We start from the raw sequence: 25,073 nt of genomic DNA on the forward strand, positions 1-25,073 counted from the left end.
GACCTGAGCCGAAGTTGGTCATTCAACCGACTGAGCTACCCAGGCGCCCCCAAAACGTTTTAGATACTAGGAAAAAGTGTGATTGGGTGGCCAGGGGGGGATTTGAAAACAGTCTTATTTAAACAGTTTATATCTGTATTTCTCATATAGAGCAAAAATAGGCTTTGTAATGGATTAACCCTGCCTTTGCCACTTTATCGATTCTAAGATATGATTCTTCTTCATATATTATCCCTGTAATTTATAGGATTCTTGCAACTCCATGGGATGTTGTACTTTTGAAGTGATTAAAAATTCTTAGCCATACATAAAATAATGATGCATCTTAGGACTAATGATATATGATATCAGCTGTATATTTTTGCAATGGATGTTTCATTTCACTAAGGTACAACTTTCTGTAATGTACAATGGGCATCAAAAATCTATCTCACAGCATTAAATGTTATCATGCCTCACAAACCTCCTGCCACACGATAATAGCCTAATTAAAAATAGCAATCTATTTTGCCATCATCACCATCAACAGAAGCAAAATCATCATGACCTTGTTTGATTAGGAATTGAGCGGAGAGGAAAGCACGTGAAGTTTCAAGTTGTAATACGAGAACACCACCTCGAGTGTACCGAGCACATGCATATATCCAGAACACATTCTGGTAACAAAAAATATAAAGGTTCTGAAAAGGCTGATCTTGTAATAAAGTTGAAGAAAAACCACCATCCTTGAGAAACAACATTTTACAGAACACAGGCAGCAATAACTCTAAAGACCACAAGATGGAGTTATAAACCTTTTGAGGCTGTTGCTGTTCCAGGAGCTGCTGTCTGAGATGTTCAAGGTTTTGCTGCTGTAGTTGTTCTGCTATCTGATGAAAAATTGAATTGTTCACAGATTCTGAAACATGAGAACTAGAAGAAAAAAATAAATGGAAATACATTTTAAAACCCAGTAAAGATAATATGAAAATAAGTGAATATTCAACTCCCCCAATGCCAATTAAATGAAACATACTCTACTACAATGTTTACTTTTGAAATATTAAGAGAAAATGGAATACCTCAGAACATTATTATGTTAAAATAGAAAGATCCTCTCCAATAGTCTTTCAATAGATGGATAACATGTTAGAGATACTCTGATGGAAGATCTATTATTATGGTCTCAAGCTATTAAATGCATATAAATTAGTATTTTTTACATTAGAGCATTTTAAGAAAATCTCAATGAAAACACATAAAAACAGTTAAATGTATTTAAACATTGTCACTTTAACTCCTTCTCTAACTATAAGATAGCGGGAGAAATGGTCTATCAATCAGTACATGTGAAATCTACAATTGTAATTGACCATAAACTTTATAAAACTAATCTGCTTTCTTTAGAAAAGCATTCAAATTATTAGGTATGTTAACAGAAACAGTATTTAGGTAAGAGGAAATAATAATTTAACTATACTCTGGGAAATTCACACCTGGAATACACCTGGAATTCTGGGTGCCACAAGGTAAGACATGAACAAAAAAGAGGGCATCCCAAAAGGGGCAATCAGGATGGTGAGAAGTCTTGAAACAGTTGAAAAAAAGTGTACTTCATCTGGAGCAAATAAACCTAAGGGGAAGAATGATACCTAACTTCAAATATTGAAAGGCTATGTCTCAAAAGATAATGGAGCAAATTTGTTTCCTTGCTTCAGAATGCCAAACGGATCAGTGTGTGTTAAGTAAATCATACAAGACTCAGTAACAAGAAATTATTTAACTTCTCATCATATAAGGCATAAAAATGAAACATTACAAAACACCTTATCAGAACCATTAAAGGAGATTCTTACATTGTTCAGGACACTGATCTAACATGATCTTAAATATTTCTCCTCTAACTTTATAATTCACAATCTAAAACATTAGTTTTTAATTTTCCAAGTAGAATATCTTTACCAAAAGGATATATTTGTATTTTTATGTATATAAATGTTTTTTAAAAGTGTTATCCCAATATATAAAATTAATAACCTCTGCTTAAAACAAGATTCCCAGAGGTGTTCTCCCCATTCATCACCCCTCCTCCAAACCCCCAACTTCTACACCCCCACTCTCCAACATCCTCTTCCCCACTGGTCTTTTCTCAAACCCACAAGAACCTAGGGCTGCACAGAACTGTTTGAGAAAAATAAAAAACACTAATCTAAATAAAAATATACAATCCATATCTTTAAAAAAAACCGAAGTCCCTACAGTCCTAATCCTTACTCCTGCTTAGTCAGAAACACATCCAGAATCTGGCAGACTTCCTAGAAGTAGTCATTGACATTAGAAGCAAGCTTCTTTCCTATTATTTAAAATATTCTTACAACTGAATTAAATAACATAAAGCCTAATACAGACAGAAAATATCACAACTAGATTTATCAACATCTATCAATTTCCCTGTAAAGAATTTTGATATATCCCAAATATTTGCAAAGATCTGAGAGTCCAAATAATAGAGGGGAGGCAACAAGACAAAACCCCACCATCTTTCTGTAGTGTGAGTGCTCAACAACCTGAAATTATATCCCAACTTATTCACAGTACACTTGGTGGTTCAGGAGGCAATGTCCCATCCAATGTTTATCGCAGTAATGGGAAAAGTTTATAGTTATAAAGAAAGAATTCTTACAGTTGAGAAGCTGAAATTTCCTTTTTGGGTTCTTCACTATGCTCAGAATCTTCCCCAAAATCAAACCTATCCATCAACTTCTAAGTGGTGGGGAGGCGGGGGGAGGAAAAAAAGAAGAGAAAGACAAATTAAAAAGTGCTTCACATGAAAGTATGTTACTAATGCTATTCTGAATGTCAGTAACATCCCATTAATTTACCTGTACCATTTAATACAAAAATGTTTTATATAATCTTATGTTATGCTATAACAAAGCATTTAACTGAGTGGATCTTTATTTTAAAGTATTCTGACATACACTGCCTTATGTAACAAAACAAATCACAACACACGGAATAAATACTGATGCTTTATAAAAGACTGGGATTAAAATATTTAAGTGGCTTCCCAATGAGAATAAAGCTTGATTGAAAAACATCTGCAACTATAATCAATGGATCTATTCCTAGTACATTTCTCTTCTTAGGATGCTCTACTATCTTTTACATGACCGATTTAAAGGTTTTTTTATGTGGTTTAGCTATTTATTTTCAGACTAAGGTGCTAGCTAAAAAAGTCTAATAACAAAACAAATCAACATTTGTTTTCCTTAAAAAATACAGCAGCAGAAGCACAAATAATATGGGTAATACTTCCAAGATATCTTAATAGTCCCATAATTAACAAGACTATTGAGGCTAACACAATAAATTACACATGAATGATTTTCAACTTTAAAACCACTATTCTTTATAGTCAGGCCTCAATTTATCATAATATTACAGCATATTGACAACTTGTAGAGAAGTGCTCCTTTGAATTTCCACATTTTGAACAATTATAATTTTAGCAAGTTAAAATTTTACAACATAGAACATGAAAATTAGCGTATTTGTAACATCCATAAAAGAAATTCAAAAATTCAGAAAATTATCATTTGCCTCAACGGTGAAAAAACAATTTTACCAACTAGTTAACTTCAGTTAAAAGAGAATATTCTAAATGTTTTAAGTGGAGTTCTTTCGGAAGCCTAAACTTTTTGTAAAATTCATAATGTCTTATACAGTCCAATGCATATTATAATAGTTCTATAATAAAACGTAGTCTACAGACTTAGAATCCACACGATAGCATATACAATTGAACACTTCATACAGAACAGATCCGATAATGTAATCTCTACCTTGTTGAAAGACACCCCCTGTTCTAAGGGGTTCAGGGTGTTGGCCGCTGCAGCTGCCGCCGTCAGCTGGGCCGTGAGAGCTTGCAACTGCACAACCAGCCCAGCATCCAGGGCCTGCAGGATAGAAGGCTGAGGCTTCTGCTGCTGGAGTTGTAAAGTTTGTATCAACTGCTGAAGCTGGAAGGGAAAAAAGGAAAAGTCATTACAAACACATGCTGAGTTTTATTTGTAAGAATACCCACCTAAAACTTTCAGTCAATAAAATTCTACATCCTACAGTCTTTGGAAAAAGAAAAATTTATATGAACTCAAAACAACAATTAAAAAAAAAAAGATTTTAAAAAAATCCTTAATAGGTCTTCTGTGCTTCTGGGAAGTCTTGAACTTTAAGCCTAATAAAGTGGTCATATCATAACAGGTAAAGAACCTGTCATACACAAACTGATTTTTTTTTTCATTAAGCTTTTCATTCCTTCTTCAATAAACTCCTTCATCTCTGTAAAAGAACAAGTGACAATTGCTTCTGCTATCTTTCAGATTTCTCATCAGATAACACATCTCCTGAAAGCAGAAAAAGTAAGAAATCTGTCCCCTGGAGCAGTCTCGAAGTAAGGAAATTAAAGGTGAATAGTGCCAACAACTATTGAAAGCAAATCCCTGTTCCCCCTATTCACTCATCCTTTGAAAAAGCAGAAACAACAGTTAAGATCCTGAAGATATTTCATAGTTAGATAAACCCTACGTACATCTTACAAGTAATTAATACTTTCCTAATCAAGAACTAAACCTGGGTTAAATCTGAGAATTATCACTTCAAAATAGAAACAATGAATGTGTACTGTTTAAGTGAAGATCAATTTACAGTGGGAGAAGGTACAAAAGCCTTCCAAGATGAAAGTAAGTAATTTCAGGCCTATCTAAAAACAGCAACATAAGAAACATCTAGAGTCATCTGGCTATCAAATAAACAACTACTACAAGCTAGTAATGGGAGAGCAAAGAAAGTAATACAAAAATATATGACAGCTGAGTTACTGCTCCAGAACACACAGGATGGAGGGAGGGGGGGGGAAGGAGGATGAAAGGTAGGAAGAGGAGGAAGGGTGGGGCGGGGGCAGGGAGGGGGGGAGTGAAGGGGGTTAATATCATATTTTCTGGTTTACACATCTCTTTTGACATCCCCATTTTTCCACACAGCACTGTTACTGTTTCAGTCAGGTTCAAAGCACCGCAGCAGCATCCTACTTTTCCCTCTACTCAGACTTCATATTCTACCGATTACTGTGTCTTCTTAACTTTCTTTGTACTGTTTCATCTGGGAATTCTTTGTACTATTTCTTCTGGAAAAATCACTTCTCCTGACAAAATTATTTATTTTAATAGGTGTCTTTTAAATGAGAACATTTTCTTTATGAATTATTTTCAAAACATCCTTATCACAAAATAAAATTAATAATTTGATAATTTTATCTAATACCCAATTCAGTTTCCCAATTCGTTTTTACACGTTTAAAACTCTAGAATAGTCCCTTTTTTCTGAGACTGTCCTTTTAGAGTCTACTACTCTATTTTCACATATTCATTACTTCCTTTCCTTTATCATTGTTACCACTACTTGCTATCTCTAGGGTTCTTTCCCCCCTCATCCATTAAAGTACCGTTCAGATCATGTGACTTCAACATAAAAACCTGTGGCGATTCCACACTGCTAAGCCCTTTCTTTTTCAGCCCACCATTTCTGTCTTTTGAAACCCATGTCCCACATTTAGGTCTACCATTTCAGATTTGTCATCGTTAACTTCTATACACAGGCCATCTTATCCTCCAGACATCTCAACTCTAAAAGATCTTTTGTGTACCCAGCATTGTTGTGCTCTATACACTCACTACTCACTCATTCTACAAAAATGTACTGACCATCTGCTACCTAAATACTAGAGATACATGAGTGAACAAAACAACAAAAAACTCCTCGTCCTTCTGTATGTATGTCCTTCATACATTCCAGTGGGAAGAGACAGAGAATGAACAAAATAAGTAAATTATATAATGTAATACAAGATAGATTATATAATGTAATAGAAAAGGGGCGCCTGGGTGGCTCAGTCAGTTAGGCATCCGGCTCTTGATTTCAGTTCAGGTCATGATCTCATGGTTTGTGGGATCGAGTCTTGTACTGCTCTCTGCACTGACAGTGTGGAGCCTGCCTGGGATTCTTTCTTTCCATGCCCACCCCCTGCTTGCACACACGCTCTCTCTCAAAATAAGTTAAAATAAACTTTAAAAAAAAAAAAGAAAGAAAGAAAGAAGGCAGGCAGGTGATAGGAAAAAGAAGTATGGGGGTGCAAGAATGTGCCGTTAAGAATGTGCAGTTTTAAATCACTTTTTAAAGGACTTAGTGAGGCGACATTTAAACAAAAACTTACAGGTGGCTGAAATCTCATGAATATCTGGAAAAAGAGTTTGGGGGATTTTATTGCACAGATCATAATAAATTTGGTTTTTAAAGGACAGGTTAAAAAAAAAAAAAGGAGATGCTAAGAATGAGCTATCTTCAAATCCTACCATGACTAGTTCCATTTCAAAGTCTCATTTCAAATGCCACTCCTCAAAAACACCTTCTCTTGGCTACCCTCCCTAGTTCTGACCCCTTCTCCGAAACCTAGTCCCTCTAAAAATTCACTCTGTTTTAACTTATGTGTCACTATCTAAATAAAGTTTTATGCTTAAGAAAGACATCTTTCCCAAGACAGAAGACCTCCCTGTCTTGTCAGCGGAGTAACAATAGCATCTAATAATGTTTGGCAAAAACTAGGTGCTAAATCAATATTTTAGCGTAAAATGCATTTTTTATAGAACAGCACATATAACGATGTTTTACTAAATTTAAAACAAAGGCAAGCTACCGAGTACTAGTGTGATCTCATTTTTACAAAATAAGAAAACACATATATAGGTGGGTACATTATGAAAATGAGCTCTAAATCACTGTTCATGTAACAAAAAAAATGCTCACCTGTTGGCCTTGAGGACTTTGTAAGATCTGAGCTACAGCGGCAAGTGTATCTGTATTTGTTATCTGAGATACCCATGGATCGGGCAGACCCTGGACAACATTGGCTGGAGTAACAGGTGTCACAGGCGTTCCTTTTAAAAAAGACATACCACCCAAACAAATATGTAAAGTAAATAAATAAGACTTGGAAAGGTAGAGAGATTTGCTTTGTCACTTTTATAAAATATATACAAACTTAAATAAATGTTTTTATTTTATTGTATAATTACAGAATTAGGTAGGTTGAAAAAAAATACCAAAAGGATCTGTCCATACTTGTCCTCATTAACTAAGCTACTACTTTAAAGGAGCCTACAATGCTTAGAAGTCATTAAAAATCTTACTACAGAAGAAGATTCAATGACAGGAGGAAATATTCAAAATATAATTTTAAAAAATATAAAACAGTATGTATAATATGAAGCTATTTTTGTTTAAAATGGATGTATATGAGGACACCTTGGTGGCTCAGTTAAAATGTCCAACTCCTGGTTTCGGCTCAGGTCACGATCTCATAGACCATATTGGGCTCTGTGCTGACAGCACAGAGCCTGCTTGAGATTCTCTCTCTCCCTCTCTCTTTGCTGCTCCCCTGGTTGCTCTCTCTAAGTAAATAAACTTAAAAAACAAAAAACAAAAAAGGATGTATAGGTGTATAGACACAGACAACCAAATGTTAATACTTAAATTATTATAAATTTTAAATGTCATTTAAATATACTTCAAAAAACAGGATTTTCAGATTATTATGAAAGTATTCTTGGCTCCATTAAATAATTTTTTCAGGGTTCCTTATAAATATTAAGTTCCCCTACTAAACTGTGAATATTGAGGTGATTTACATGCAAGTTTAAAAGACTACAGGCAGCCTAAACCAGGAAAAAAACCTAAGTGACAAACCAATTTCCCAACATTCATTATATTTGTTACTAGGGATTTAAAACATTTTTAGAAAAGAATTACACACAAATATAAAATCTGAGTTTATTTTTCCTTCAAATTACATTTCCTTTCAGTTATCTAATGCTAGATAAATTCTCCTGCACTGTCAAACAGTTACTTTACGTATGAATAATCACCTGAAAAACAGGAGTAGAATATTCGGAGAACAAATCTCTAAGGAAGGAACATACCTGGGGTGTTGCTCATAGCAGCAGTAGTACTGGCCAAAACAGGTGTGACAACCGGGGGAGGAATCCCTGCTGCCATATCCAGAAGAGGCTGAATAATCTCACTCTTAAACACATTATTTTTCTGCCATAAGTTTAATACTCTCACTATTTTACTCTAGAGGTAAAAAGAAAAATGACATTTTAATTTTTTGCTTTCAGAGCCTTAGCACAGTCATTTCAGAGACTATTTGAGCAGCGAATGGGAAGGACGGGTTAAAATACTTCTATAGTCCTTTCTACCTCTGAAATCATGTTTCTGTAATTTTGCATTTGCTTAACACACTTGGAAAAAAAGGTTCATCTGGATAGATATACAAGGCAAATGAAAGCCACATTTAGCGAAAGGCAAGAATGGCAACTAGGTTCCAGCTTCTATGTGAGGTCTGAGGAGATCGCTGGTTAGGGCTGGCTGGAGACTGCATTCAGGCTGCTGACGTGATCAGGATTCATCTCAGCACCAAAGCGGTATTTACAGGTCATTTTAACTTTATTTTTTAAAAAAATAACAAACTTCAGGACAAAGTCCTTATCTTACATGACTTTTTAAAAATTTAATAGTGCAATCAACCTATCAGAAGAGATTACTAAATTTCCAAATTAGCATCCAAAATAAGTAAAATTCTAACATCTTTGGACACACATAAACTTTTTTATTCTCTGTCAGGTTCCAAAGCCTTCTTTTTATGTGGTATGGAATATTTATTCACTCAGACTGGCAGGCAGCAGTGTGGTTTCTGGCACTGGTGAAACTCCACCATAAGAAAATAAATGCAGTTATTTTCTATCAACTGCTTGGCAGACCCATGTTTCATAGACACTTAATAGGTGCATATCAGCTAAGGTCAAATATCAAAACACTGAATTAGTTTTGTGTGCAAATAAATAAGCTTTTAGTGTATTTCCAAAAGCTTATTATAGCCAGTTTAACACCAACCAACTGCTTCAATAAGTTAAAAATTAGCAAAATCATCTACATCTCTCCACTTTCAGAAGATTCTAAGAATCTCAGAACATGGATAGTTTAATAACTAAATATTCAAATTCAAAATTACTTAAAGGGTAACAAAATCATAAATTAAGATAATCCAGAGTCTCATTAAGACCAAAAGGTAATGTAATGACTTAAAAAAAAAAAAAAAAAGCATACCTTATCATCCCCAGGGCAACGATATAAATTCTGGAAAGTACTAATGATGTTATTACTAAATCTGGGTGCAAACACATCCTTTTCTTGACCAAACTGATGTCGAGATTGTCGTACAATAGAGTCAATAACATAAAGTCCAGGTACCTTGTATTCTGGTTTACACTGATAGAAAAAAGAAGAGTAGGAAGGGAAGGAATAATGAGAAGGAAGGTAACCTTCATTATAAATCCTATACAAGTACAGAAACAATGCTTATGTAGACATAATGAACATTCAGACACTGACTATTCCACACCATCTGTCTCTAGAATAGCATCTTAAACAATCTACTTTGGCTACTCCAGACACCCAGTTCAACTGCCAATCACCTAAGTTCTGTAATAGTACTACATAACTAGCTTGGATGACAAATACAAGAATAAATAAGGCACTGTTATAAGAAAATTTTTTTTCTTTAATGATTTTGAAAAGCCACAAGGAAGGAAGCAGCAAATTTAGGAAAGAGCTCTAGAAAAAAGCATGGCCAACATGTACTAAACTTCATCTGAAATGTGTAACAAAGGGGTTTCTGTACTAAGGAAGGAACAAATAACAAGACGAACTATAACAGTGTATATACACCGACCCTAAAGTCTCAAAAGTTTTCTCAACTACCACACCTGTAAGAAAGATAAGAAACTACCATTGTGATTACAAGAATCTATCCTATAAAAATATTTTTTAGCTACTCCACTGATAAATATTTCTCAACATTCTTCTCCACCACCCAAATTGAGGAATATAATATAAGCCCCCTACTTTCTTGCCAGAAGCTTTTCTAGCCTATCTGGTCAGGTGAGCACAATGAAGAATCCTTTTACTATTAAGCTTACTGCTCCCGGTTTGTCCCTATATCCAGAAGCATAAGAAAACCTGCTTCTCAAGCATATGTTACTTAACATGGAATCATGGCTGCAAGGTTCAACTTTCGGGTGTAATTAGGTAAGTATTTCACCTAAAGTAACTTCCTGGCAATCATATATGGCACTAAAGTACAATTACATTCTTGAAAAATCCTTGGAAACTCAAGTACCTCAATCCACCCCCAACACACACGCACGCACGCACACACACACACATTTCTAATGGCATTATCAATGGAGACAATGAGTAATTCCATTCTGCAAAAAGACAAGATGATGCTTCATTTGTTCCTTCAAATACTCTTTTTTTTTTTAAGTTTATTGATTTTGAGAGAGACAGTGTGAGTAGGGGAGGGGCAAGAGGGGGGGAGGGAGAGAGGGAGAGGGAGAGGGAGAGGGAGAGAGAGAGAGAGAGAGAGAGAGAGAATATCCCAAGCAGGCTCCACACCATCAGTGCACAGCCCAAGAGCTGGACGCTTAACCAACTGAGCCACCCAGGCACCTCCTTTCAAATACTCTTCAAGAACATTATCCTTAAAGTCTTATTTACTCAAGAAAATGAGGAGTCCTTTAGCACCAATTCACAGTATCTATTGCAACATTCTGACTGTTAAGAACTTGAAATATTTCATAGAAGGGCAATAATGTTGGTGTTTGGATACTGAAGTTTTAAGTGAACCTACCTAAAGGTTGAAAGTTAAGGTTTTTGAAAGTCTGAAATAGTTTTCCCTCAAGTTCCAAAAACATTGAGCATTATTTGTCCTTCAGCTCATGTATCTGGCCAAGGCTATTTTCCTGATTACTACACATTCAAAGAAACAGAAACCTAACCAAGCAAAAAATGTATCTTAGTAAAGAGAAGAAAAATTTTAAATTTAATGAAAAGCAGGATATTCATTTTGTTAAAATGTATCTATTCCCTAATGCCACAAATATAGATAAGTGATTAATAATTATTTATTAAATATTTTATTGGCATTTTAATTTTCCTAAAGACAAAATAATCTGAAATATTTCATATAAATAACTACCCTGAGAGTACGACTGAACAGAATTTAGAAGTTGCTCATAAGAACTTCAGAAATTAATACTGAATGCTAAGTAATGAATGTACTAAATTTTTAAGAAATGCATCTTTTTCTTTGATTTGTACAAAAACTCAGATTACAAACTCACAACACAGAAGAATCATGAGTGCATAAGATAATAAATGGACCTTTATGGCCTACTGTGAAGATTCCAAAGGTTCAAAAATATATTAGCAGTTTAGTAATAAGCTGTAAGGCCTAAGGGAAAAAACATTTCTTCATCCACAGGATCTTTAGATACACTATACATTAAAATGTTGTGGGACAGATTTTCCTTATAGATTAGGTACTATTAGTCACATAAAATGACAAAAAAAAAAAAATTCTTAAGTATGACCTCATGCTTTAAAATAACTTAATAATTGGTAAACGTAGCTAAGTCCACAACTAGAAACCTAAGGAAAAATTAAAAACAAAAATGTGAAATGTTTTTTCAATTTTCTCTTCAAGTTCTATCAGTACTAAAAATGCAGTAATTCTTAAGGCTTTCCACTGGTATGAGAAATTTTTACTCTTTAAATAATAAGCATAAACTTATGTCATATTGAGTTTTCAGTTATAACATCTTCAAACTACATTCTAGTAATTTCTAATTTTTTGTGCTTCAGAAATAGCCCTTTTTAAAGGGAGAGAAAGGCAGTAACACAGGGAGAATGCATCTTTGAACATATTTTGTGATTTTCATTCTAATGTTATCTAAGCTATTATGTGAATACCATCAAAGTCAGGGTTTTTTGACAAAAATACTCTCTAGGTTACTTGGACCACATACTTTGCAATATATGAACTATTACATAATCTAATGATTCATTAGACTGAGACTGCAATCAAGATGGCAGAGCAGCATGGAGACTCTCAGCTGGTCTCCTCCCTGAAACGCAGCTAGATCAGTACTATATAACACATAGCATTTATATACCAATTCTATTATTAGAATTTGTGCTGCCATTTTCAGCTATTAAAAGTTAACATTAGGAGCACTTGTGTGGCTCAGTCAGTTAAGTGTCCAAATTCAGCTCAGGTCATGATCTCAGTCTGTGAGTTCGAGCCCCATGTTGGGCTCTGTGCTGACAGATCAGAGCCTGGAGCCTGCTTCAGATTCTGTGTCTCCCTCTCTCTCTGCCTCTACCCTGCTTATGTTCTGTCTCTATCTCAAAAATAAATAAAACATTAAAAAAAAAATCAAAAAGTTAACATTCAAGGAAACAAAGCTAGAATGGTAAAACCAGGAGCACATGGCTGTACTTGCAAAGCACTGAAGGATGCTGACAAAAGCATGTAGTAAAGGGCTGTTCCCAGGACACGGCCATACCTGACACTACATGAGTTCTCAAAGTGAATACCAGAGAAAAATCCTCTCCTGTTTCTGGCAGAAGGGGGAGAAAAGGAACCATTTTGAGATAGCCAGCAGCATTCTGTTCTTAAGAAGGTATGCACTCAGGAGAATCTATTTAACCAGAGCCTCAATGACCCAGAGGAAGAATACCCAACTCCAGTCTACTATAGCCATCCTGTCCTGCCTAAGAAGGACTAAGAAAAACTAAGAAGCATGTGTTAAGTCCATGATCCAGAGATACAGGCTCTATAAAAAACCTACAACTAACATCATACTCACTGGTGATAAACTAAAAGTTTTCCCACTAAGACCAAGTATGGATGACAACAAGGTATGGATGCCCCTCTCACCAATGCTTTTCAATATCATATTGGAAGTCCTAGCTAATGCAATAAGACAATAAAAGGAAATAAAAGCTACAAAGACTGGGAAGGAAGGTTCAACAAATACTAAACATATATAATTGAGCCTACAAGATCTTTACTGCTATGAACCAATCTACATATTACTTAAGGAAACAACATTTAATTACATAACTTAAATTGGAAACACAAAATAAGTGTAAAGAATAAGTGGTATCTTCTTTTAGATGGTAAACACACTACTTTTCTGTCATTTTTGAGACTTCTGATGATTCAAGTTTTCCCAAAGTGTGCAACCTCAGAAGTTCCAAGAAGTCTGAACTAGAATTTAGAATCATGATAATAGGAATACTAGCTGGGGTTGAAAAAAAAGCAAAGAATTCTTTTCTGCAGAGATAAAAGAAGTAAAATCTAGTCCAAACGAAATTAAAAATGTTATGACTGAGATGCAGTATCAAATAGACACCACAACAGTAAGGATGGATGAAGCAGAGCAGCAAAGCAGTGATCTAGAAGATAAAATTATGGAGAATAATGAAGCAGAAGAAGAGGGAAACAAAGACAAAAGAGCATGATACAAGACTTAGAGAACTCAGTGACTTTTTAAAAAGGAATAGTATCTGAACCACAGGAGTCCCAGAGATGAAGAGAGAGAAAAAAGGGCAGAAGGTTTATGTGAGCAAATTATAGCAGAAAACTTTCCTAGTCTGGGAAAGGACACAGACATCAAAATCCAAGAAGCACAGAGAAATCCCATCAGATTCAACAAAAACCGACCATCACCAAGGCATATCATAGTCAAATTCACAAAATACACAGACAAGGAAAGAATTGTGAAAGCAGCAAGGGAAAAAAAAAGTCCTTAACATTTAAGGGAAGGCAAATCAGGTTCGCAGCAGACCTATCCACATACACTTGGCAGACCAAAAGGAGCAGCAGGATATATTCAATGTGCTGAATCAGAAAGAATTCTTAATCCAGCAAGGCTGTCATTCAAAATAGAAGAGATAAGGAGTTTCCCAGACAGACAAAAACTACAGAGTTCATGACAACTGAATCAGGCCTACAAGAAATCTTTTTTTTTTTAATTTTTTAACATTTATTTATTTTTGAGAAAGACAGAGAGACAGAGTGCAAGCTGGGGAGGGGCAGAGAGAGGGAGACACAGAATCTGAAGCAAGCTCCAGGCTCTGAGCTGTCAGCACAGAGCCCAATGCAGGGCTCGAACTCACAAACCCTGAGATCATGACCTGAACTGAAGTTGGATGCTTAACTGACTGAACCAGCCAGGCGCCTCAGGTTGTAAGAAATTTTAAGGATTCTTTGAGTGGAGAAAAGACAAACAGAATAAAAAAGACCAAAAGCAACAAAGACTAGAAAGGACCAGAGAACAACACCAAGTCTACAAGGCAACAAAATTCAACTAAAGTCATATCTTTCAGTACTCACTCTTAATGTCAATGGACTAAACACTCCAATCAAAAGACAAAGGGTATCAAAATGAATAAGAAAACAAGACCCATCTATATACTACTTACAAGAGACCCATTTAATACCTAAAGATACCCACATATTGAAATTAAGGGATCTATCATGCTAATGGTCATCAAAAGAAAGCTGGAGTAACTATACTTATATCAGATGAACTAGAGTTTAAAATAAAGACTGTAACAAGAGATGAAGAGAGCATTATATCATAATTAAGGGGTCTATCCACCAAGAAGACCTAACAATTGTAAACATTTATGCCCCCAATGTGAAAGAACCCAAATACATAAATCAATTATCAAAAACATAAAGAAACTCACTGACAATAATACCATAGTAGTAGGAGACTTCAATACCCCACTTATAGCAATGGACAGATCATCTAAGCAGAAAATCAACAAGTAAACAATGGCTTTGAAGCACACACTGGACCAGATGGACTCAACAGATATATTCAGAACATTTCATGCTAAAGAAGAATACACATTTTTCTTGAGTGCACATGGAACATTCTCCAGAACAGATCACATACTGGGACACAAATCAGCCCTCAACAAGTACAAAAAGATGGAGATCATACACTGCATATTTTCAGACCACAACGCTATGAAACTCGAAATCAACCACAAGAAAAAATTTGGAAACACCATGAATACTTCAAGATTAAAGAACACCATAGTGAAGAATGAATGGTTTAATCAAGAAATTAAACAGGAAATTATTAATTTTTTTTCTCTTAACGTTTATTTATTTTTGAGACAGAGAGAGACAAAGCATAAACTGGGGAGGGTTAGAGAGAGAGGGAGACACAGAATCTGAAACAGGCTCCAGGATCCGAGCTGTCAGCACAGAGCCTGACGCGGGGCTCGAACTCACGGACCGTGAGATCATGACCTGAGCTGAAGTCGGACGCTCAACCAACTGAGCCACCCGGGCGCCCCAAGGAAATTTAGAAATATACAGAAGCCAATGAAAATGAAAACACAACAGCCCAAAACCTCTGGAAGGCAGCAAAGGCAGTCATAAGAGGCAAGTATATAGCAATCCAGACCTTCCTAAAGAAGAAAGGTCTCAAATACACAACCTAAACCCACACCTAAAAGAGCTGGAAAAAGAACAGCAAATAAAGCCCAAAACCAGCAGAAGAAAGAAAATAATAGATTAGGGCAGAAATCAATGATACTGAAATTAAAATAACAGTAGAACAGATCAATGAAACCAGGAGCTGGTTCTTTGAAAGAATTAACAAAATTGATAAACCCCTACCCAGACTTATCAAAAAGAAAAAAAGAACCCAAATAAAAACCATGAATGAAAGAAGAGAGATCACAACCAACATCGCAGAAATACAAACAATACGACAATATTAAGAGCAATTATATGCCAACAAATTGTGTAATCTGGAAGAAACTGACAAAGTTCTAGAAACATATAAAACTACCAAAACTGAAACAGGAAGAAACAGAAAATTTGAACATACCCATAACCCGTAAAGAAATTGAATCAGTAATCAAAAGCCTCCCAACAAACAAGAGTCCAGGGCTGGATAGCTTTCCAGGGGAATTCTACCAAACATTTAAAGAAGAGTTAGCACCTATTCTTTTGAAGCTGTCCCAAAAAACAGAAATGGAAGGAAAACTTCCAAACTCATTTTACGAGACCAGCATTACCTTGATTCCAAAACCAGACAAAGACCGCACTAAAATGGAGAACCACAGACCAATATCCCTGATGAACACAGAAGCAAAAATTCTCAATAAGATACAAGCAAACCGAATCCAACAATACATTAAAGAATTACTCATCGCAATCAAGTAGGATTTATTCCTAGGATAGAGGGCTGGTTCAATATGCACAAATCAAACAATGTGATACATCACACTAATCAAAGAAAGAATAAGAACCACGTGATCCTCTCAATAGATGCAGAGAAAGCACTTGACAAAATACAGCAACCTTTCTTGATTAAAACCCTCAAGAAAGTAGGGATAGAAGGAGCATACCTCAAGATCATAAATGACATATATGAAAGACCTATCGCTAAGAACATCCTCAATGGGGAAAAACTGAGAGTGTTCCTTCCTCCTAAGGTCAGGAACATGACAAGGATGTCCACTCTCACCACTGTTATTCAACATAGTGTTGGAAGTCCTAGCCTCAGCAATCAGAAAACACAAAGAAATAGAAGGTATCCAAATCGACAAGAAGGAAATCAAACTTCTACTCTTCACAGACGACATGATACTCTATGTGGAAAACACAAAAGACTCTACCAAAAAATTGCTAGAACTGATACATGAGTTCAGCAAAGTCTCAGGATATAAAATCAATGTACAGAAATCGGTTGCATTTCTATACACCAATAATGAAGCAGAAAAAAAATCAAGGGATCGATCCCATTGACAATGACACCAAAAACCATAAAATATCTACACATAAACCTAACCAAGAGGTGAAAAATCTATACACTGAAAATTATAGAAAAGCTTATGAAAGAAATTGAAGAGGACAACAACAACAACAACAAGAAGGAAAAATATTCCATGCTTACAAACTGGAAGAAAAAATACTGTTAAAATGTCGACACTACCCGATGCAGTCTACATATTCAATGCAATCTCTATCAAAATAACACCAGCATTCTTCACAGAGCTAGAATAAATAATCCGAAAATTTGTATGGAACCAGAAAAGACCCTGAATAGCCAAAGCAATCCTGAAAAAGAAAACCAAAGCTGGAGGCATCACAATTCTGGACTTCAAGCTGTATTACAAAGCTGTAATCATCAAGACAGTATGGTACTGGCACAAAAACAGACACATAGATCAATGGAACATAATAGAGAACCCAGAAATGGACCCACAAACATATGGCCAACTAATCTTTGACAAAGCAGGAAAGAGTATCCAATGGAAAAAAAGACAGTCTCTTCAGTAAATGGTACTGGGAAAACTGGGCAGCAACATCCGGAAGAATGAACCTGGAACACTTTCTTATACCATACACAAAAATAAACTCAAAATGGATGAAAGACCTAAACGTAAGACGGGAAGCCATCAAAATCCTAGAGGAGAAAACTGGCAACAACATCCTTTTAACACTGGCCACAGCAACTTCTTACTTGACATATCTTCAGAGGCAAGGGAAAGTAAAAATGAACTATTGGGACTTCAAGATAAAATGCTTCTACACAGCGAAGGAAACAATCAGCAAAACTAAAAGGCATCTGACCAAATGGAAGAAAATATCTGCCAATGATTTATCAGATAAAGGGTTAGTGCACTAAAGAATACATAATACAGGATTCCATTTATGCAAAAGTAAAACACAGGTTAAACAGCATTAAGAATTAAGACTTATAGAGTAATACTGTAAGGCCAAACAAGGACATGACTAACATAAAATTCAGACTATGTTCACTTAAAGGGATATGATCAAGAAGAGACATTTGGGGACTTTAGTCAAAGCTCTATTTCTTGAACTGAGTGGTAGTTACACAGGTAACTTTAAAAAATTTAGCTTTACATGTTTTCTGCACTTTTCTGTAAACGTGTTAAAATATGTCATATTAAAAAAGAAACATTTATATAAACATCCTCAAGTTCTTAAATAAAAAACAATAGGCAAAACATTAACAAGGACTGATAAGCTCGAGATATATTTGAAATGTACACATAAGGTGTATGGGAAAAAGAATGGATCTAAAATATCCTGGGGCAAAGGAATTTTAGTAACAAGTACACAAGGAAAGTGAGAATCTAAAAATTTGTTTTCAAACACTCTCTGGCCAAGTGCCCAAATCTTTGTGTAACCTACACCTGAGGCCAGAGGCCAGAGTAAACTTTCAAGTAGTATTTCTAGCCTGTGGAATACCATCATATATTGTTGATTTATCTTTTCATTTATTACTATCTCTCATTAATCTATAAATCCTTCACAGCTAAAACCTAGACTCACAGGTAACACATTATCAAACCATTGCCAGACTTCTCCTTTCCTTGTACTGTCTATGGTGGGTGAAGGGACAGTACAGAGAAGCTAATATGTGGTGTTCTGGAGTTGGAGGATACCCAAAATTACAAGTTTAATATCATTAATTCATACTTCAAATTTTTCTTAGATCTCTCATTTGACTATATACATTGACAAATGGACCTTCTCACAAATTTGTTAAAATAGTACTTCTGACTATAAGCAATACTCTAATTCAGTGGTTTTACAAACTGGGTTCCAAAGAACAAAGTATCTATGCAATGGCCTCAAGGGCTATGGGGCCGAAAACAAAACTAGTGAAGTGGGCTTCTGGTTCCCTACCACAACCACTACTGCTACATTTTTACTTAAGTTTTATGTGTCTCCCACCCCCAATACTAAACTTCAAGTAAGAATAGGAAGGAGGGGCACCTGGGGTGGCTCAGTTGGTTAAGCAACCGACTTCAGCTCAGATCTCGCAGTTCATGGGTTTGAGCCCCATGTTGGGCTCTGTGCAGACAGCTCAGAGCCTGGAGCCTGCTTCAGATTCTGTGTCTCCCTCTATCTCTCTGCCCCTCCCCGTCTCACGCTCTCTCGCTCTCACTCTCTCTCTTTCACTCAAAAATAAACATTAAAAAAATTTATTTTAAATGAACAGGATGAAAAAAAGTTTTCCTCTAGTATTAAAAAATTATATGCAATCTGGAACCTCATCAAAACTAAAAAATCTTTGTTCTGTTCTGCAAAACACCTGCGTGTTAAGAGAATGGAAAGACCAGTTACCAACTAGTAAAAAAAATATTTACAAACCATAATACTGACAAAGGACTTACATCTAGAATATTAAGAACTCTGAAAACCCTATGGTAAAAAAACATCCAATTAGAAAATGGGCAAAAGACACAAAAAGATATTTCACTGAAAATGCCAAGTAATAAGCATGTGAAAGTATGTTCAATGTCATCAGCCACTAGCTAAATGCAAATGAAACCACAGTGAGACATTACTATACACTTATCAGAATAGCTAAAATAAAAAAAAATCGTGGTAACACCAAATGACGGCAAGAATGTGGAAACTGGATGGATCATACATTGTTGGTGGGACTACAAAATGGTACAGCCATTCTAGAAAACAGAAGCAATTTCTTATAAAATGAAACATGCACTTACTTTCCCAGAGAAATGAAAACTTACATTCACACAAAAATCCATAGACAAATGTTCCTAGCAGCTTTATTAATAACAGCCCCCCCAAATGGAAACGACTCAGATGATGGGGTAGACACACTGGGGTACATGCATAGTACCATGGAATGTTATTCAAAATGAAAAGAAGGGGGAAAAAATGAAAAAGAAGGAACCATTAGACATAAGCTCTATTTGGATGGATCTTAATAAAATTATAATGAGCAAAACAAGCCAATTTCAAAGGGTACATTTACATAACATTCTTGAAATGGCAAAATTAGAGAGAGAGAACAGATTAATGACCCCCAGGAGTTAGGAGTTAGGGGTGGCTACTGGTGTAGCTACCCTGGAAAACAGTACAGAGGTTCCTCAAAAAGCTAAAAATAGAACTACCCTACCAACTCGGCTATTACTAGGTATTTGCCCAAAGGATACAAAATACTGATTTGAAGGGGTACGTGCACTCTGATGTTTATAGCAGCATTATTAACAATAGCCAAATTATGGAAAGAGCCCAGATGTCCATCAACTGATGAAAGGATAAAGAAATGTGGTGTGTGTACACACACACACACACACACACACACACACAGAGAGAGAGAGAGAGAGAGAGAGAGAGAGAGAGAGAGAGAGAGAGAGAGAGAGAAATATTACTCAGCCATCAAAAAGAATGAGATCTTGCCATCTGCAACAACATGGATGGAGCTAGAGTATATTATGCTAACTGAAATAAGTCAGAGAAAGACAAATACCATATGATTTCACTCATATGTGGAATTTAAGAAACAAAACAGATGAACACATGGGGGGTAGAAAATAGAGACAGGGAAACAAACCATAAGATACTCTTAACGACACAGAACAAACCAAGGGTTGCTAGACGGGAGGTGGGCTGGGGATAGGCTAAATGGGTGATGGGTATTAAGGCCTGGGCACTTGTGATAAACACCAGGTTTTACATGTAAATGATAAATCAATAAATTCTACTATTACACTATATGTTAACTAACAAGAATTTAAATAAAAGTTAAAAAAAAAAAAAAAAGATCCCTAGCTAAATCCTACGCACAAAAAGGTTTAAGATGCACTGCTTTATACATCTGGAATGTCTTTGTAAGTTCATCTATTTATCGATTTTTAGTAATCCTGACACCCAATGTGGGGCTCAAACTCATGACTCCAAGATCAAGAGTTGCATGCTCTTCTACCAACTGAGCCAGCCAGGTGCCCCGACATTTGAAAATGTTTTAAAAAAAACTTTTAAAAGCTTTAGAACAGGGGTATTTTCCAAATCACCAACGTTTTTATTTTATACTGTGATTTGCCTAAAACACATGGCACACTTATTATTTTATTTTACCTTGTGTCTTAGCCTCACTTCACTAGTTCTTCGTCTCAAAATATGTTTTACTAATACCGTTAAGTATTGAGAAACCAAGACATTAGATAAAAGCTGAATCACATAAAGGTTAATTGATTTACTCAAGGTTACCTACCTAGTTTAGTGACACAGTCACCTCACTTTGATTCACATATCCTTCTCTCTGTCAACTATTTTTAAGAAACACTGCTACCTTGCTGAATCCTTAATGCCATATACCACTGATTCTCAAACTGGTTGTGGTTATATCTAGGCACATGGACATGGGCAGAGCACAAAACCTAAATTCAATTAAAGTACAAACATAATACCATTTTTAAAATTTTAAGCACTATGTACTCCTGTCCCAAACTGTGGCATGAATAGGGCACTGATCACCAAGACTGCTTATAAAAAGCACTACTACATGTGTGTAAGACAGCTGTTTTCAACTTCATCTCCCTCTGCTTACCCTGGAAAATGGAATTTCAAGTCTACATAATAAGATGTTGAGATGTATAATGTCCTAATGGATGAGACAAAATGAATTAGCGAAGAGAAGTAGCCGGTAGGCAATGTCTTCTCCACACCTTATCTAAAAGTCTTGCTATCTAGGCATTCTGCTTAAAATGACCAGCAAGAATTTCCTGAAAAGCTATAAAAAGCAACAAATTTAGAATGCTATTTAAAATCAATCATATGCACACCATTTTTTTCAAGTGACAGATGCTCACTATGGCACTGCAAATTGACAATAACATCTACCCGAATAAAAGCTATTGTTTTTAGAATTATACAAAAAGCACTACCATTTTATTTATTAATTAGAAAATAAGTGAAATCACTTTTAATAGCCCATCAAAACAATTTAAACTTGAGTATCTGATTTAAAAGAGTAGAGCACAAGGCATTAATCTAGAATTATAGTATATTTAGTGTATATATGGAAAATTATATACTTACTTTCTGAATGAATTTCTCAACACTCTGTACCACGTGTTTATAGAACTGAAAGAAAAAACAAGAAGTGTACTTTTAAAATCTGTTCAATTAGATTCAAATTTTCCTGTTACACATAGGTTTAACATAGTTTCAAAGGTTTATCTAAACAATTTTTAATCATGAATTTTGAGACAAACATGTCACTCCCATTCATAAGCATGTAACTATGACATCTAATTAGTAAAGAATTCTTGACATACATACGTACATACATACATACATACATGCATGCATGGTCAGTACATGTGACCCTTGAACACAGGTTTGAACTGTGTGGGTCCACTTACACGCTGATTTTTCTCAATAAATATAGTACTGTAAGTGTATTTTATGATTTTCTTAATAATATCCTATTTTCTCTAGCTTACTCAATTGTAAGAATATAGTATATAGTACATATACTGTATTTAATCAACTAATTATGTTACCAGTTAGGCTTCAGGTCAACAGTAACCTATCAGTAGTTAAGCTTTGAGGGAGTCCAATGTTATACATGGATTCTCGACTGTGTGGGGGGATCAGCACCCCACCCCCCATGATGTTGAATTGACAATTTATGTATCCAAAGTGTGTTAAGAGATACAAAAGAATTCAATCACGGTCCTTATAAAACCATACTTTCCCAAGTGGTTATGTTGACAGCAAAGTACTGGTAATAAGCACACAGGCAAAGGTATATTCTTACTTTCATGGAAGGGAAAGACCTCCTACAGTATCTTTAAATTAGGGTAATACTAGAAAAATCAAATAATGAATAGTATTAATAAATGAATGCAAGGGAGTTGTTTTCAACTTCATTATCTCCTTCTGCTTCTCCTGGAAAATGGAACAACAAGTATATGTAATAAGATACAGAGATGTATTAAGTTCTCATGGATCAGCCAAAACAAATCAAAGGAAGTGAAGTAAACACACAGATTAAAAACGAGTAATGGGCTACTATCAATTATAAGAAAATAGATGTAAGTTTTAGAAACAATTCGCCTAAAAAGGAATAAAACAAAAATTATAGATTTAACAAAAGGTATCTACAATTTGTGTGTAATATATTTTAGTTTATGGCAATTGCATATTAGCATATTTGTTTAAAGAATTTCAATTGTGCTTCTATTTATACTTTCATCTCAGGAATTACATTTTTAAGGGCCATCCTCCTAGACTGGAGAGACACAAGAACATTCCTCTGAACTGCATCATGAAGTCCAATATTGATAAAATAAAAAATAAAGGAAAACCTCATTACTAACAGTCATCAAATCAAAATATCCAAATTTAAGTTTGGCTAAAATTTTCATACTATAAAGGAATAGTTTACTCACAAGTTTAAGTTGCTTAAGCAAAAAAAAGGAAAACAACTACTTAAAAGTTAGTTAAGCACTACTTAAGCATTTAAAATTAACATACAAAATATTAATTGCATACTGAATCATTGTTATTAAATAATAATTCTTCTGGAAAACATCTTGACAATGCTTCCTGCTTCTAGCCATTTTACTACATGTAATTCTGAGTAGAACTGCTTACTAAATTTTAATTCAAAGTTTATCAATTCACATAGGCCTTCTTCCCTAATAGGTTCATCTGTGAGATTTTTCTGACAGTGTGCAATGTTAACTGCCCATCAAAATAATCATGCCTCTGAACACTGATTAAAAAAGAAAAACAATGACTTACCTCAGTATGAACCACAGTATCATTTAAATCTGATTTAAAAGGCAGTTCAAATCTCAATTTACGTTATGTACTAAATGCAGTTTAAAATAATACAGTACTGCAAAACAACTGGTCTGAACTCTTAAAAAATGTCAATGACATAAAAAACAAAACAAAAAAAGCTGGGTCAGGCTGAGTGACAGGACAAATAAATGTAATGCACGATCTTACTGGATCCTGAAATTTCTTGCATGTGATCAGTGCACTACATAATTACTTAGGAAATGTCTTTGTTCTTAGGAGAGTCAAAATCAAATATTTAGGGATTTAAGTGTTATTATGAATGAAATCTGAAACTCAATTCAGCCAAAAAATGTGTTTGTGTGTGCAGAAACAAACCAAATGTAGCAAAATATTAACAATTGGCAAATCTAAGAGAAGACTCTGCATTGCTCATTATATTTTGCAACATCGATGTTGAATTTTCAAAATTAAAAAATTTAAAGCAATAACAATAAATCAAAATAGTATAGTATATCAATATTTAGGTTCTTGATTAAGAGAAACGTGGATTCAAATCTAGCTGTATTTATGCTGACTATTGCAAATTAATTTCTCTTAGGTCCTTCCTACACCTGAAAAATAGAAATAATGTTGACGCCAATACTTACAGAGTATTTTAATTAAAAAGTATTCTCAGAGGGAAGGGGGTGGAGGGATGGGCAAAACAGGTGAAGGGAAGTGGGAGACAGGCTTCCAGTTGGGGCATAAATAGGTTATCAAAAGGTACAGCATTGGAAATATAATTAATGATACTGCAATAGCAACGTATGGTGACAGATGACAGTTACTCGTGTTGAGCACAGGACAAGGAATAGAGATACTGTATCACAAAGCTGTAAACCTGAAATGAGTACATTATGCGCCAACTATACTTTATTGAAAACAATTTTTAAAAAGTATTCTTGCTCAACTTACATAAAATACATCAATTATTTTCACAGAATAAAAATGGTAATAATATACATGTTTGTCCACTCTCCAGATCATGATCATAAAAATCAGATCACAATGTAAAATAGGATAAAGAAAGTCCAAGAAACTAAATATTCTATACTAAGCCTATCAGATATCCTGAAAAATCACTTTTTTGGAAAAATTCTCTTGGCTAAGTGCTTACTGGTCACTGTCCTTATCACTTATCACCTCTTTGATTTTCCACATATAAACAAGGATTTTAACTATAATGATGTAAGAAATTAACTGTACATCTGAAAACTAAGCTTTGGCCATCAGAACACTGAAAAATCAACTATGTCAATTTTTTCCTAGTGGCAATTCTCTCTGTAAATAGGAATTTGTTAAATCTAATAGATAATGCGGTTATTCAAAGACAACTTATTCAAATAACTGGTGCTTCTGGTTATGGCTGATGTTCTTATTTATAGTAGGAAAACATATCACCAAATATCCACAGGTTGAACCCTACTTAATTAAAAATAAGCACTCATTCATTCTCAAT

General features: G+C 35.0%; 1 protein-coding gene across 8 annotated transcripts in view; it reads right to left on the reverse strand.

The window, feature by feature from the left end:
• SCAF8 (SR-related CTD associated factor 8) overlaps positions 1–25,073 on the reverse strand; it is a 202,260-nt gene that overhangs the window by 141,149 nt on the left and 36,038 nt on the right. For 7 of the 8 annotated variants that reach the window (XR_003419236.2, XR_008298254.1, XR_008298253.1 and 4 more), the window contains 7 exons: positions 21,860–21,904; positions 9,199–9,360; positions 8,013–8,166; positions 6,841–6,971; positions 3,825–4,001; positions 2,663–2,742; positions 795–912 (listed from right to left, as the gene is read on the reverse strand). Coding sequence is in view for 5 of the 8 variants with exons in the window: in XM_053222058.1 (XP_053078033.1) it covers positions 795–912; positions 2,663–2,742; positions 3,825–4,001; positions 6,841–6,971; positions 8,013–8,166; positions 9,199–9,360; positions 21,860–21,904 (867 nt within the window). In the remaining 3 variants the exon portion in view is untranslated. The remainder of the gene's footprint in view (positions 1–794; positions 913–2,662; positions 2,743–3,824; positions 4,002–6,840; positions 6,972–8,012; positions 8,167–9,198; positions 9,361–21,859; positions 21,905–25,073) is intronic. The other variant, XM_053222059.1, reaches the window with a different exon arrangement.

Source organism: Acinonyx jubatus, chromosome B2 (genome assembly GCF_027475565.1).
Source record: "Acinonyx jubatus isolate Ajub_Pintada_27869175 chromosome B2, VMU_Ajub_asm_v1.0, whole genome shotgun sequence".
Classification (NCBI taxonomy): Eukaryota; Metazoa; Chordata; class Mammalia; order Carnivora; family Felidae; genus Acinonyx; species Acinonyx jubatus.